Source organism: Trachemys scripta, chromosome 12, assembly GCF_013100865.1.
Source record: "Trachemys scripta elegans isolate TJP31775 chromosome 12, CAS_Tse_1.0, whole genome shotgun sequence".
Classification (NCBI taxonomy): domain Eukaryota; kingdom Metazoa; phylum Chordata; order Testudines; family Emydidae; genus Trachemys; species Trachemys scripta.
This window is the reverse complement of record NC_048309.1, coordinates 24,679,252-24,695,327: the sequence shown is the minus strand read 5'-3', so window position 1 is coordinate 24,695,327 and position 16,076 is coordinate 24,679,252. Positions and strand designations below refer to the sequence as shown.

Here is a 16,076-nt window from a genome sequence, read left to right as displayed (position 1 = left end):
TCTCCTGTCTCCTTGTTGCAAACTACCACGCTCAATAGCATCACAAAATACACTGCTGCCGATCACAGAGCAAACAGCCAGAGGGTCGGGTACCTTTTATATGAAACATGCACTTAAAAAAGAAGAAGGGGGGATGGAGCTGATGCATTTATAATTCTAATTAACTAATTCATGAATTAGTTCTAAATTTAACCCTGATCTTTAAAAAACCCCAACAAGAAAACCATCCAAATATGGATGTGCAGGGGACAGCAGCCCCCCTGGCAGAGAAACCCTGCTGCACAGCAGCCTCGGAGGGGTTAATAGCTGGTTTAATTATATATTTATATAAAACGGGGATTGCAGCGTGGATAACACACGTCTCCCTCCCCCCAGCCCACCCCGCTCTCGCTCGCTCGCTGTATATTAAATATGCTTTGCTTGTCAATTTCTTAGCCAGTGCATTTCTGCAGGGCAGGCGGCCCCGCCCCCCCGTGTGCGCAGGCGCGCAGCAGCCCAGGTTCCCGCAGGCTCAGCATTCAGTGACCACAGGCTGATTATTGTAGGTAAGGAATCAGATAAGAAAGTAATTTATAAACCTCTTTAAATCATCAAAATGCACCCCGGAAAGGGTCTGCGCCGTGCGCTGCCCACCTGTGCGCCCGGTTTGCATGCAACGCATTGCTTTGAAAATTGCACTTGCCTGCCTTTGCAACTAGCTCTTCTTACCAGCCTTTTGGTTTATTTTTTGGTACTGTAGCTTCTGGGAACCAAATTCTCTAGATTTTTATTTTATTTTTCCCATTGCAATGGGCAGAGCAATAGAACAACTGAAGAGCAGAGGAAATCAGGAGGCAAAGGGGGGTTGGCAGGGACAATGCAAGTGCTTGCAACCCCGGGATGCTTTTTCTATTCCATGTTTAAACTGAGGGAGGGTTTCTCTCTTTAGCCCCCTTCCCTCCCCCCAAAATAGGCGAATGAGTTGAAGAGTTTTTGAAAGGAAGCGAGGCAGGAGGGGGAGGGAGAGAGGACAGGGGAAGGTTTGCGATGAGCTCGGAGGGGAGAAAATGGGTCATTTTTGCAAACTTTCTCCTTCGTGCAATTTTCACTCCCCAAATTAGAGGAATTTCTGTTTGTGCAAGAGAATTTTTTTTTAAAAGAGAGAGGGAATTCCGCCATTTTGATGTTTAAAAAAATATTAAAGGCTTTTCGGAATGAAGGGCTGATGGGCAGCCCTGGTGCTAGCCCAAGAGCCTAGATGTGGGGGCAAATGCAGGCAAGGCTGAGAGCACCAGGCTGAGCAACGGGGGAGGGGGCAAGGAATGACCCCCCCCTGTTTATTTTTTGATGGAGATTCTTGAAGTGAAGATTCTCTAGGAACAACTCTGCAAATCAGCTGGCATGTGGCTGCATCCAGGCACTAGATCATCAGCAGCGTGTGTGTAGGTCCTTCATGAAAGGTCCCAAGGTTGTTTATTGGGAGGGAGGTGTGTTACTATAATCTCTTTCAAGAGTGGGAAAGGTCAGTTCTGGGCAGTCAGACTTGGATTTTTTTCTCCCCTGTTGTAGCAGACGATTCATAACATTTTTGGTCCCCACCCCCCAACTTGGTATTTTGTCTAAGTGCCGTTAATATGGAGGGACAGGTTCAGTGTGTAAAAAGATTGTTGCACTTGCTCACATTTTGATTCTCAGCTGGCTGGCAGGAGAGGGGCGGGGTGAAAGGCTGGTGTGCTAGCATCCTTGGAAATGTGTGCCTGGCAGGCTATATATTTGTGAAAGGCAGGGGGGGAAATATGTCTGTGTATGTACTGAAGATTCTGGTGGGCTAGACATTTGCTGTGAATAAATGGAGAGCCCTTCCTTCTGAAGGAGTGAGCCTAGATTAGAACAGAGTCAGAGATGTGCTTCCCACTGGATCACACAACTATTATTATACAATATCAGACATGGAGCCCCTAGTAAATCAGAAGGTGGAGTATAGAGCTTGCTTTGGACCATTTTATGACTGACATTTATGTGTAATAAAGGTATTTTTTCCTGCACAAACCATTACACCAAGCATGGGGGGGATATGATACAAGTGCATTAAAAAAAAAAAAAAAGCATATGTCAGGGTGTATTGTTTGTTATGGGAGTGCTCCTGCACCATTTCCTCCTGTGGTTATATGGGCAATGTAAGTCTGCCAGGTATCCAAACTGTTCCTCACAGTGACTCCTGCTGGGAGAGGCTGGGGGGGGGGTCTATGAAATTGTGGGCTCCTTGCTTCTCCCCAATTCCCTATGGTGACGTCTGTTGTGGGTTTTGGGACCACGGGAGTAGTAGTTTGCACAGTCAATTGATGCTCCTGCCTTATTCCAAATAGTGACTCCTGCAGGAAGACGCTGGAACTGGAGAACCAATACACTTTGCCTTCCTGCATTGTTCCCTTCAGTCACTACTGCTGGGAGAGGCCAGAACGGGAGCTTCCCTGTGTCCTGTGCCCCTGTAGTGATTCCTCAGGGATGCTCTGAGGCAGGAGTGGCCAAAGAGTCCCTCCAGTGCTGCTGTACAGCGTTGCCATTTTCCTCTTTACTGGCGGTTTTCAAATCTTGTGTGAAACCCCACTGTACGGTGCTTGAACGCCGTGGCACTGCACAGTCCGAGTGACACAACAAGTGCCACGCGGAATCCAGAAACCAGTTCAGCCTTCATCTTCATCCATCCTGCGAAGGCATAGCCCAGGCTGCAGGAAAAGGGGCCGTGATTTTAGGGCAGAATTTTGGATTTATTTCTCAGCTGTTTAATAGAAAAATAATGGGTGAACCCTGGAAAATGTGAACATTTTTTGGAATATTTGTGGACCGTGTTTCCCATCCCCTTTGATGCATCTACCCAGTGAGTAGGTGTATGCTTTAATTCCATGTCAGTGGAATGTGTACTTTTTTGGCAAAGTACCCTGCAGAATGACTGTGACCTGTGCTGTGTGCTACAGCGCCTCCTGCTGGCAGAGGCTGGATCTGGAGTAGCTGCAAGCTTACTCACAACCAGTACTCCTGCCCTGCTCCATACAGCAACTCCTGCAGGGAGATGCTGAGACTGCAGTAGCAGTGAGCTCCCCTACAACCAGCTTTTAGACCAGTCCCTAAAGTGACTCTTATTGCAAGTGGATGAGCTTGTTGTCAGAAAAACACATGAGCCAAACAGCAGCCCTGTCTGTGTCATGCAGCCTGCACTGGGATGTTAAGAATTCCCCCAAACAGTGAGCATCTTGGCAGAGGTGAGATCAATTAAAAAGTAAAAAACAGAGTTGTTGATGTTCATAAGCTGGGGTGCGCCCCTGTAGGATACCCCAGATCAGTTGGCCAGGGTGACCCACTGGACTATTACATCAGTTACACTAAAAACTTAACCCACAGTTTGCATAGCTCATGAGTATGTAGAAGTAACCCATGCTAGCTCAGCATGGTGCTCTGTCCCTGTTAGTGGCTGACCCACATTGAGTCTGCTACAGCTAGCATAGCCGGGTCTTTTAGCTCAGACGGTACAGAAGTTTGTGTCTATAGAGCTACAAGTCTGAGTTCAAGCCGTGATGCCAAATTCCCTTCCAGAGATGTCGTGCTAGGAAGTCCACTGGGTAAGAAATGTTTCTGACCCAGAATTTACTGGATTTGTTTGTTTTGTTCATGCATTTGTTTAATTAGTGGCACTTCTGAAGCTAGTGCTGAAGGTAGCCGTCTTTCTGCCTGCCTGTCTTCCACAGGGTCCTGTGCTCTGGCCCGCCATTAGGTAAATTTAAAATATACAATGCAAATAACAGTCCAGTACAATAAAGGACTGCCCATCCCTCTTTGAGATGTAAATATAATGAGGATGACAGAAATAAACCCAACACACTCCAGCCTTCCCCTTCCCTAAAAGCCTGGGGAAAACAGAGGGGGTTTGGTGGGAGCCCCAAGATTAGCAAATCCATGTCTGATCCAAAGAGGAAGTAAATTCCACACTTGTGAAACTCAGGGCCAGATTTGATAGGGCAGAGAGAAGCCAGAGATCCACCTGCACTCGCATGATTACACACAACCATGCAATTACTGCCATTGGGCATCTGCGTATGCAAAGGGGTGTCTCAAGGTCTAAGCTGCCAGTTTGTATACGAAGCTGCAGGATCTGCAACTGCTGGTGCATTTTTGTGAGTGGACCCTGTTCCTCAGCAATCTGGCCGTGGCAGTGCAGGAAAACGGTGGAAGTTACAGTGAACCAGCTCCTAACCAGCTCTATCTCATCAACCATGTGTTGCCAATCCTTGCAATTTTATCATGAATCTCATGCTGTTTGGTGCTTTTCATAAAGCCCCAGCTCCTGGAGGCAACTGATTATGTGATAATCTCAGCTTCTATTTAAAACAATGGCGGGTTCTAGCCCTCATGGTTATGGAGTAAAATGTCACCAAAGAGCACCCTAAAGACTCAGGAATCAGGAGGCAAATGAAAAGAAACCTCATGATTTCTAAGACAATCTTATCATTTTTTTGCAGCCAGATTCTTGATTTGTTTGAAAGTGTGGGGCTGGCAATAGCCCTGTGGGACCGGGTAGCCTGTGCCTTCAAGGGTGAGGAGGCCTTGGACTAGCCAGCTTGTTCAATCAGCCATAATTAGCTGCCTCCTGGCCTAAGGGGGCAGGACAAACTGGGGTCAGGTGGCAGATGGATAAATACCTGGGCCTCATCAAAGGGCAGAGAAGTTAGCAGGAGGAGCCACAGGGAGCAAGATGGGTACTTGAGGCATGCCCAGAAGCAGGACCTGGAAGATGCAGAGGAAGTGGATGATGGAAGCAACCGGGGGTCAGCACTCTGTCCCGGGTAGAGAGGCATAAAGGGAGCCCAGAGGGCTGAACAGGACTCTTGTTATCCTGGAAGGGGTTACTTTTTAGCTGGGGCTAAGCCGTGCCACCAGCTCCCACCTGTATGGGGTTGAGAGGGCCCACCTAGTAGGAGGAAATTAGGGTAAGGTGTACCTGCAGTGCCCCACTTGGCCAGTAGGGGGCACAACAGGTGCAGGCATGCCTGTGACACTGTGGTAGCTATACAAAGAGTTCACACTTTCTGCAGAGCTTTATTCCTGATGATTCACTATTAACCCCAATTGGAAATTAATTTTTGGTCTCAGGCTGGGTCATAAGTAGCATTTCTTCTCAGCAAAATGGCTGCTTCTAGCACTTCCACAAAGCACTTCGGTACTTGCTGTTCTCCTGGGTTGGCTATTTCACTTCGTCCTCCCCAAGGCTCTAAGCAACAAGACATTTCATGGATACATTTGTACATTGCAAATTTTCCCCAGACTTCACTGTGGCTGGGGGTGTGTGAATTATGACAGAATTTGGGCCAGTCCGTGTATCAACAATACAGATATTTACTGGGAGAACCCTGCAGCTAGCAATTGGCCAAGGTACTGGAGTAACTAAAGCTCAGTGGAAAATTTATTTCAACTTTTTTTTTTTTTTAATGAAAAATGGAAACCTTTGGAGGTGAAAACTTTCATGGAAATTTTTCCCCCTATCTTTCACTCACTCTCATGGTAACATCAGGCCCAACGCTGGTTCCTTAGCAGGTTTCCTCATTCCACCAACCATGGTTTCTTGGTCTCTTGAGTGGTCAAGATAGGAGTACCTGTAGTTTACATTAGTCCCATGATTTAAGAGGTGTAGTGCTAATTGTTATTCTGGTGGTTCTTCCTGGATTGGCTTTCTGTTTGTCTGTCAGATTGTCTGTGCTTTCCCACAACATTTGGAGGACAAACACTCAGTACCAATTGGGGGAGCTCTAATCTTCATGGGGGCTATGTGGGGTCAGCAAATCCATGGCTGACCTGAGGGGAGAGCAAATGCCACCTGTGTGATCCAAAGAGCCAGAGTTCATGCACTCCCTGCATGTGCTGTATATAGGATCGTCAGAAACAAAGAATCCATGTTTTTGAAAACCCTGCCTGTTCTGTGCAAAGCTTTAGCAATGATGTGGAAAGTTTAAAAACAAAAACAAAAGACCTTCCATTTTCTGTGCATCTTATAGTGCAAACCTCAGAGAAATACAGTGCAAAATAATCGCCTATAATATGTCGCATCCCCTCAGCTCAATGAGCTTAGTAACAACAACGCATCATGGTTAATAGTACTGAATCAAAGTGGAACTTCTATAATAATCAAGGGTTTAGGGCCCAATCCTGCACCCATTTAATTTATGTTTTGCCACTGGCTTCAGTGAAAGCAGGATACCCCCCCCCCCCCCAATCCAGCCACCCACAAGTAGTTCCTTTGGAATCACTAGCCCTGCCTAATACACATGATGGGTTCCCTAAAGGCCTGATTGCACAGCTGCTCGCAGGAACAGACAGTCCTGTTGGCTTCACACCATGCGGAGTATTGGAGTAACAGCAGTGAGCATTATACTAAAGTAAGTGTTTCTGTGGGGTTGGGTCTTTCTGTTGTCACTTGCGTTCCTCTGTAAGCCTCTTGCTGTTCCCACTGGCCCTGCCGCCTTCCTCAGAATGCCACTTTCCACCTCAAACAAACAAACATCCGTCATGAGAAATGTGTTAGTCTTTGAGATTAAAAGTCACGGTCCCTGTGAAAACCGTGTGTTTGTAAACAATACCGTGACCAATGGCGCTAATAATTCCAGTCCTTATGTTACTAAATGGGGAAGAATTTTGAAAACCTAATTTATTTGTAATTGTTTGTTTGCTTCCTGCATTTATTTCAGTTTAGAGAGTAAAACTCAAAGTCATTTTCACATTTCTTTAGAGTCACTTCCACTTTTGCAGGTACTTCCTGCTGCCGGGTTAGCACTGCAGGGGGCTGAGTGCCTGTATTTGAAAACAATTGGCTTCAGTGGGCTATTTTAAAGGTGATTTGGAGAAATGCCCCTTGCTCTGAGGCTAGGGTGACCAGACATCCTGATATTATCGGGACAGTCCTGATTTTAGGGGACGTGTCCCGCGTCCCGACCTTACATTGGTCGGGACGCCCTTTGTCCCAATATCGGGGACCGTCTGGACCGCAGCCGTGGCGCTGCCGCTCACCGCTTCCTGGGGCAGCTCCTGGTGCCCGCCTGCCGGCAGGAGCGCCACATGCTGCAGGGGCGGGGCTTCAGGCGCCAGGAGCGGGCAGAGAGCCCTCCGCCCCCACACCCGCCCTGCCCCGCGACCCTAGGAGCCAGAGTGACTAGCCTGCCAGATGCTTCCCGGGACAGGAGCCGTCCCAGGTGAGCACCACCGGGACTTCCCACCTCGCCCCCAGCAGGTCCCTCTGGCTCTTAGGGTGGGGGTGGGGGGGGTTCTGTGTGCTGCTGGCGCCTGCAAGCCCCGCTCTGGAGACTCCCCTCACCGCTCTCACCCTCAGACCTCCCAGCAGGGCTGGTTAGTGTGGCCAGGGAAGGGGGCAGGGTGTGATGGAGTGAGTGTCTGGGAGGTGTGTGTGTGGGGCGCTGGGCTGTGAGGGTGTGGAGGGCACTGGGCAGTGGGGGAGGTTTGTGTGTTTTGGGGTGCTAGACAGTGGGGGCCTGTTGCGGGGTGCTGGGCAGTGGGGGAGATCTGTGTGAGTCAGGGCACTGCGCAGTGTGGGGCATTGTGTAGTTGTGGTGGTGGAGCTGTGGGGAAGGGCACTGGGAAGGAGGAAGGAAGGGAGGGAGGGGAAATCTGTCTGTATTGGGAAACTAGCGAGTGGGGGGTTCTGTGTGGGGTGCTGGGCAGCTGTGGGCAGGGGGGCGCTGGGCGGGGTGTGTGTGCACAGCACGGTGCATTTGTGGTGGAAGTGTTGTAGGGGGGCTCTGGGCATAGTGGATCCAGGAGGCGCTGGGCAGGGGAGCTGTGTGGCGCAGCATGGGCCCACCCTCAACAGGAGGGGGCACGCTGGTAGCACAGGGCCAGGCGGACCAGTGTGCATCTGGCTCCGGTCGGGGCTGTGCACCTGTGTGTGTCTGTCTGTCTGCTTCCCTCCACCTCCCGACCAGTGTGTCCTGATATTTCACTCTTGCGATCTGGTCACCCTATCTGAGGCTCTAGAAAAGTTTATTTAAATTGTTACCTAAATGTAAGTCAGCTGGGGCCCTTGAATTAGAGATGGAGATGGGAGAGCTCTTTTGGTTTTGGAAACATCTTCTGCCTTATTTGGGGACACGTTTTATCTAATATGGCTTGGTTTAAACACATGCAGTGTGAAATCCTGGCTCTGCTGAAGCCAATGAGGCCTGTCAAACACCTGTCAGGGATGGTCTAGATAATACTTAGTCCTGCCATGAGTGCAGGGGACTGGACTAGATGACCTCTCAAGGTCCCTGCCAGTCCTATGATTCTATGATTTCAGCCCAAATGTGGGTGCTTCAGTTATTTTTGGGTGGAGGATTGTGTGGTTTATTATCGAGCTATTTGCTATGAAACGCTGAACAAAAACAACTCTGCCACGTGCACGCTTAGTCCTTGAACCAGCAAGTGACTTGTAGGTGTCTAACTTTACGCATGAGTCACCCCATTGAAATCATTGCTGCTACTCGCATTTTTAAAGTGGTCTTGTCAACCCCAAGTGTTCAAAAATCATGATGCAGGCCCCCAAAATCATGAGATTATTTAAAAAAAAAAAAAAAAAGCTGGGTTCTTTATATTTGCCTTTCAGGATCTGAGTCTTTAGGAGTCACATTTTCTTCACAATCATGAGGCCAGAAACTCCCTTTTAAAAAAACCCGAAAGCTGAGACTGTCATGGAGTCACCTGGCTCCAGGAGCCAGGTCTCTAAGAAAAGCCCCAATTGCACAATAAAATCACACGTGTTGGCAACACAAAGTGAGGCAGGTATTTAAATACCTTGCTGAAGTGGGGCCTTCGCTGATGAATTTGGATGGTCACCCACTGCACATCAGTGCTAATCTCAGCTTTCATGCACTATAAGTACATTTCTAGCTCCACTTGACGCAGGTATGAAAATGCAAACTGACAGCTAAGATGGAGAGTTGTCCTGGCGATCACTTGCAGCCCTGGCATAACCTGTGCATTTCCAGTAGAGACCACAAATCCTTCCTTCTCATATGATACAGCTGGATCCAAGTGCCATTTCTCACTGGTCTCATATCAGCCCAACCATCCATCTTTCCAGGCCATTTGTGACAGATCACACCATTTATACAGCACCAAAACATACTCTTTCCATTCACCTTGCACTGTCAGCCTGAGCAACCTGTCTGCTTCATCTGCCTTCTATGTTCCGGCTGTATACCCCACATTATCTACCTCCCCCATCCTTCCAGATGGAATTAAGATCCCATGCATTGGAAACAGGCCTGAGATGTACCTTTACCCTCATGTTTCAGAGTAGCAGCCGTGTTAGTCTGTATGCGCAAAAAAGAACAGGAGTACTTGTGGCACCTTAGAGACTAACAAATTTATTCTTCGGATGCATATATGTAGCTGTAGCCCACGAAAGCTTATGCTCTAATAAATTTGTTAGTCTCTAAGGTGCCACAAGTACTCCTGTTCTCTTTACCCTCATGGCCCACATGGTGATGTGGGTGTGGAGAACTCATTTGCAGTCAATTGAGCTAAATGAAGAGATGTGGCTAGCGATAAGGCTGCATTGCTCGGAATTTTGCAAGCATTCAGAAATCAGGAGACATTTAAAAATAAGTAAATATAGGGGTTTTTGAGCCTTTAGGGTCCATGATTTTCCAGCTTTTCTTCACCACCGTTGGAAACTTTTATTTTGAAATGAAAGCTGAGATTGTAATACAGTACAGCCTCAGAGTTATGAACACCTCGGGAACGAATGGAGGTTGTTCGTAACTCTTAACAAAATGTTATGGTGGTTCTGTCAAAAGTTTGCAACTGAACATTGACTTAATACAGCTCTGAAGCTTTATTATGCAGAAGAAAAATGCTGCTTTCCCTTTTTTTTTTCTTTTGTAGTTTAACACAGTACTATATAGTATTTGCTTTTTTTTTTTGGTTTGTTTTTTGGTCTTTGCTGCTGCCTGACTGCATACTTTCGGTTCCAAATGGGGTGTGTGGTTAACTGGTCCGTTCATAACTCTGGTGTTTGTAACTCTGAGGTTCCACTGTATATTCACATGACTCCATTAACTGGGGATTTACAGAAACCACTGAACCCCAGTTTTACAAATTGGCTGTAATGACCCTCTCTTAGGTGTGAAGTGACTTTGTCTCCCAGCCTATCCTGTCCTGTCCTCCTCCTCCCCCCCCCCCCCCGGCAAATCTAGGAAGGTGTTGAGTGTCACCTGAGCTTTTTGTAATCTCAAGATTTAGCTGCACATTTGCTGTAGATCTGTGTCCCTGTTAGGCGAGTGGCGTGGGTTGGGGGAAAAGCAACAGTTGGGATGGTTGTTTGCAGAACTTTCACTCCACATGTTCTGACTTTCGTATCTTTTATTTATAATTTTGCCGTCATAACAGGAAACACAATGGACTGATACGACTTGAACTCTATTTTAATGATTTTTGGGGGGGGAAATAAAATCTAAATCTAAATTTATTATTAGGTGTTTAAAAGGGAAAAATATTAATGATGAGAGTTCCTAATCAAAATGAGTACTGTTTGTTGAGGGCAAAATACACCCCCTGCAGCGAGCCAGCCAATGTCCATGCATCACTTCAGTCCCACTGCAGCCCATCACGGTTTTGTAAGATATTTCTCACGATAATATTACTTAAAAAAAAAAAAAAAATTTTGTATGTACATGCTGGCCCTCTGCACTGGGGTGAGGTGAGTTGCACTCCTGTGGCCTGTATGTCGCTTGGCTTGGATACTTAGGGTGACCAGACAACAAGTATGAAAAATCGGGATGGGGGTGGGGGGTAATAGGAGCCTATATAAGAAAAAGATCCAAATATCGGGACTGTCCCTATAAAATCAGGACATCTGGTCGCCCTATGGATACTGAAACTAGACTGGTCTATTTTGCTTTCTGTTTGTAGTCCTTTTCCCTTGGACTTCTCCTGCACTAGCATAAGATTTTGTTGTGGTTTGGTGACCCGACTCTCCTCCAGGGTGATTGTTTCAATAATAGTAATAAAGAAACCTCAGACCTTTCACAGCCATTGAAAATAGTGGATCTGGATTAGGTTTTGTAAAACCCATCCCAGTCACAAAACCTAAGTAGCTGATCTGGGGACAGATTCACAAAGTTGCCTGATGACGCAGATAGGTGCCCAGTGGGGTTTACAAAAGCACCTAAGCAGGTAGGTGCCTAACTCCCATTGAGTTAATCTGGCCCCTGGTGCTTGATCGTGCCCATTAAATATTTTCTCCAGGAGCGTCTTTAGAAGCTTTATCTTCCATTGGGTGGGGACTGTATGTTTTGATCCAGGAACTGAGTTGCATCCTTGTAGCTGGATATTCTCCTTCCTCACTCCTAGAGCAAATCTTCAGTTTAAAGGGATAAAAGAGTGCGCCGTCCAGTCTTATCTTTTACATTCTTCTTGCAGCTGTCACAAATACACCTTCAAACCTTGGGAAACGAGATAAAATAAAATCCCAAGCCCTGCAGTGGCGCTAACTTGCCAACATCTGGCTGTATTGCCTTGCTGCAAGGGCCACTTGTTCTGCAAAGAATCAGGTGCGTTGCTGTTGCATATAAAAGATACACAGCTAGTTAACATACAAAAACAACCTGCTGGCACACAAGACTATGCACTATTGTTCAGAAGCTTTTATGTTAGTGAAGTTGTTGTTATGTTCTGCAAATAGGTTCCAGAATTCAGCTGTTCATAGATTTTTTTTTTTAAAGGCTGGAAGATTCTGTTGTGATCATCTGGCCTGACTTCCTGTATGGCATAGGCCAGAGAACCTCACTGAATAATTTTTACATTAAGCCCCCACCTTCTTTTGAGCTCTATAGCATATTTTGTAGATGTAATGTGGTGTAAGCGGTGGGATCTGAACCCAGAGCTCCCATAGTAAAGTTGGCTCATAGTGGCAAGGCTATATTGTTAACTGAGATTGTTCAAATCCATTATAGGAAGAAAGTTGGTATGAGAGTTCAGTGTAATGAGATAAATGTATCTATTTATGTTTGTGTATACAGTTTGTTAATATAAAGAGCATCCTCTACTGGCAAAGAGGAAGATGTTCATGATGTGGTAAATTCAATGAAGTTGTAACTGTTATATAGTGCAAATGTCCTCCTGAGTCCAGCTCTGAACAGCTGTGATCTGACGAGCCTTCTAAGGGAATCTGAAGCACCCCCGGTAACCAAGTGTGAAAACAGGTAGCCTTGTCCTGTCTTCGCTTTCTCAGGTGCCCCATCCCTGAACTGATGTTCCCTAATCTCAGCACAATTTCCAGGTCATCGTTATCAGTTGGATGACCCGACAGTGGGTATCTTTTCCGTTCTTAGGCCTGGTCTATACTAGTGAATTTCTCTGGCATAACTTGGAAAAAATCACCGCCCTAATTTATATAGCCATGCTGGGATACTCCCTAGGTTATACTGGCAGAAAAATTCTTTTGCTGGACTAGCTTTTTCAGGTCTGCTCTGTGCTAGAAAGCGTTCCCAGTAAACATGCCTTATTTTGGCACATCTCTACATGAGTCCACACTCAATTTTGAGTCCTGTCGATAAAACCCTTCCTCTTGGTGGCCGAAAACCACCTCCCCTAATGACATATGCCATCTGCTGGCACTGTTTTATCGGTACAGTGCCAGTGTTGATGCTGTATTACCTCACCCATTTGCGGAACTGGTTTAAGCTGTACAAAAGAAATAATTCTTTTGCCTGTACAAGCTTTATCTACACTAGGGTTTTTTGTTTTGGTTTGGTTTTTTTTGCTGGTATTGCTATACCAGTATAGCTATACTGGCAAACCTTTTGTAAGATAGACAAGGCCTTAGTTAACAGAGCATCATGTTAATAAAATGTTGCCACTGACCCGTGTCTGTTTCTGCTCTCACACACTTCTGCTCTGTGGAATCCCTGCTTTCTAGATCATGACCTGTTGCAGATCTCTGTTCCCTTACACTATTCCTACTCTTTATTATTTTATCTTCGCATTTCCATTGCACCTTTCATTTGAATAGGAACATTCTTTAATTACACTAATTAGTTTACCCTCCCCCATACTCCTGGCCTATTATTATCGCCATTTTGTAGATGAGACCTGACTGGCATGCAGCCTTTGGCTAATATCACCCTCCCTGTCTGTCATCCTCTCTGAAATTCTTAAACTAAATAAGCCTGATCTTGCTGGACCAGTCAGAAACTTGATAGTGTCACTGAAATACAGGCCTCTCTCCCAGGACCAATGTTCCCTCTAATTTTTTACATCCATGTGCGGAATGAATTTTGTTATGTGCACCAATATGGAGGTGATGTGTGGCAGGGGTGGGGTCAAGGGGTTTGGAGTGTGGGGGGGGGGGCTCAGGGCTGGGACAGAGGGTTGGGGTTCGGGGGCTTCAGGCTCTGGCTAGGGGCGTGGGCTCTGGGATGGAGCTGGGGATGTGGGGTTCAGGGTGCAAGAGGGGGCTCAGGGCTGGGGCAGAGGGTTGGGATGCAGGGGGTGAGGGCTCCAGCTGGGAGTGTGGGCTCTGGGGTGGGGCTGGGGATGAGGGGTTTGGGATGCAGGCTGTCCCAGGGCTACAGTGGGGAGAGAGGACTCCCCCAGGCCTCTCTCACTGCAGCAGCCTGGAGCCAGGGCCAGGGGAGAGGTGCATCTCCCTGGCTGTGGCAGCTCCAGGACTGATATCGGAGGAGAAATGCCTCTCCCCGTCTGCGTGGCCTGTGATAGCCTGCTGCGCATCCCCACAGCTTAGAGGGAATATAGCCCAGGATTAGGGACCGTTTGTGGACTCTGGTTTAAATCAGGCATCGTAGCAAAGTTCAGTCTTCCTAACCATTCAAAAGAATATTAATTAAAAGAATCAAGTTGTTTAAAATAAGTTGTCCCTAATGCCAGGAAAAGCTGTGTCCTCTCCTGGTCTGACAGCAGGGCCTTGGCTACAATATATTGAGCGATGGATGAGGAAAAGTCATGACTTTCATGCTGTTGTCTGTCGTGTGAGCTCCAGCTGGGGGAGAGTGGGACTGGTGGCACTATGACCCACCCATAGTTAGTGTTCTCACGCTGTTCGTCAGACTGACTTCTGTTCCAGCTCCTTCTGTCTTTGTTCCTTCCCTGAGTTCATACCACTCAGGCTCTAACTGGCCTCCATGCCTGCTGGTTGGATTCCAGGTTTATGCCACCTGCCCAACGGGGGTGATGGATGGCAGAGCGGAAATGGAGGTCATGAGAAGCACCAAGGGGAATACCACCGGGGAGGTCAGCGTCCATCTGGTCGCCAATGAGAACACAGTGCAGAACGCACACCTGCCCGCAACTGCCTTCATCATCCCAGGTATGTGTTCCAGACGCCAGTGGTTGAGTAGTTATCAGTGGTACCTTAGACAGCCTCCATCACCACAGTGTTGGAGCACCTCATGATCTTGAATGTGTTCATCCTCACAACGCTCCTGTGAGGCAGGGCAGTGCCATTATCCCCATTTCACAGAAAGGCAGCTGTGGCACAGAGAGACTAAGTGATTTGCCTAAGGCCACTCAGGAAGTCTGTGGTGGAGCTGGGACTTGAACTCAGGTCTCCCAAGACCTAGACTAGTGCCTTAACCATGGAACTATCCTTCCTTTCTCCAAATAGCTTGGGATGTTTCCTCCATTCATGGAGTCATCCCCTCCTCTGGGACAGAGCTCTATCACTTGAGCCTCGAGAGCACCCCCATTAGATAGCAGCAGTAGGCTGTTATCCTCTATTGGACCAGCCATGGGAGGGGAAGGCAACTTACAATAATAGGCTTGTAAACTGTAGGAAATATTTGCATAGCAGATTCTCCCCCATGGAACATGCAGCAGGGCTTGGGGCTGGGATGGCGTTCTGGGCACGCTTGTGCTGTAAGTGTTAGTCTTGTTTAAGATCTTGTGTTGATCCATCCAATGGATACACCACAAGCCAGGGAAACTGAGGCCAGGCCTGTCCCCGCATCTCAGGGTGCTGGCAGGATAACAGCACCTAGGGTTCACTGTCAGGGCTACCACGGGGGATCAGAGCCCTTGGATACGGGGGCACATAATTCTACAGCTCAGTTATCTAGGCCATACCCTCCCCCCCCCCAGCCCCTTCGCACACTCTCTCCCTCCCCTTTAACTCTCACTCTCATCCCGTCTTTCTTTCACTTCCTCCCCTACATCTCCGTCCTTCCTGTACCCAGCTGTGCAGCATAAGCCCTGAGAGTGACCCCTGCTAGGAAGGCTTTTGAGGTGCTTCCTTAGGTTTTCTCTGTCTCCTGGCCAAGGGGGTGACTTGTGCCTCCTTGGAGACGTTCCCGGCCATTGGAGAGCTGGTGCTTCTCCCAGGACTCCTGCGTCAAAGTGGTTCCCAGCACAGTTCCCAGGGGTAAAGTAGATGTTAACTAGCACCTGGTGGAGGATGATCCAGCATGGTTCCCACATGCTGCTAACACCCACCAGCCAGTCAGGACGATCGGCAGCTCTGCTCATCCCTGTCAATGTATGTCCTGGGCGCAGGTAGTAGCCGGATGCCTGTTGATTGCAGTACTTTGGAGTGGAGCAGAAAGACCGGGTGAGGGTTTCTAGTAGGAAGCTGGCATGGAGCCTATTGAGGGGTTTCAAGATGAGGACCAGGGAGCCAGGACGGGGCACAGAGCAGTGGGGCGTTCTCACAGACTTTGACTTAGCAGCTGGGCCATTGCATTCTGGGCCAGCTACAGCTGCTGGGCTGAATGTGCAGCCCAAGCTTTGCCTGCACGAAATGGAGAGGCAGGGAAGAGCCTCCTGGAAGCCCTGGTAGATGTTAGAGCAGCTGAAGGCTTGCTCTAACTCACCCCAGTGAAGGAGAGATGCAGGAGACCTCTGCTCCACCGTACAAATATATTTCAAAAACCTCTGAGAAATAAGAGGAAGACCAAGGACGCAGTAGGCCCATTACTCAATGAGGGAGGGAAAAGCGATAACAGAAAATACCGCAATGGCCAAAGCGTTCGATGTCTTTTTTGTTTGTTTTTCACCAAAACTGTTAGCTGTGATTGGACAATGAACATCGGGGTAGGATCTGGTGC

General features: G+C 47.8%; 1 protein-coding gene across 2 annotated transcripts in view; it reads left to right on the top strand.

The window, feature by feature from the left end:
- The first annotated feature begins 512 nt into the window (after positions 1 to 512).
- L3MBTL1 (L3MBTL histone methyl-lysine binding protein 1) overlaps positions 513 to 16,076 on the top strand; it is a 55,328-nt gene continuing 39,764 nt past the window's right edge. For both annotated transcript variants that reach the window (XM_034787933.1, XM_034787932.1), the window contains exons 1-2: positions 513 to 545; positions 14,182 to 14,344. In XM_034787933.1, coding sequence (XP_034643824.1) covers positions 14,209 to 14,344 — 136 coding nt within the window. In that variant the 5' untranslated portion in view covers positions 513 to 545; positions 14,182 to 14,208. The remainder of the gene's footprint in view (positions 546 to 14,181; positions 14,345 to 16,076) is intronic.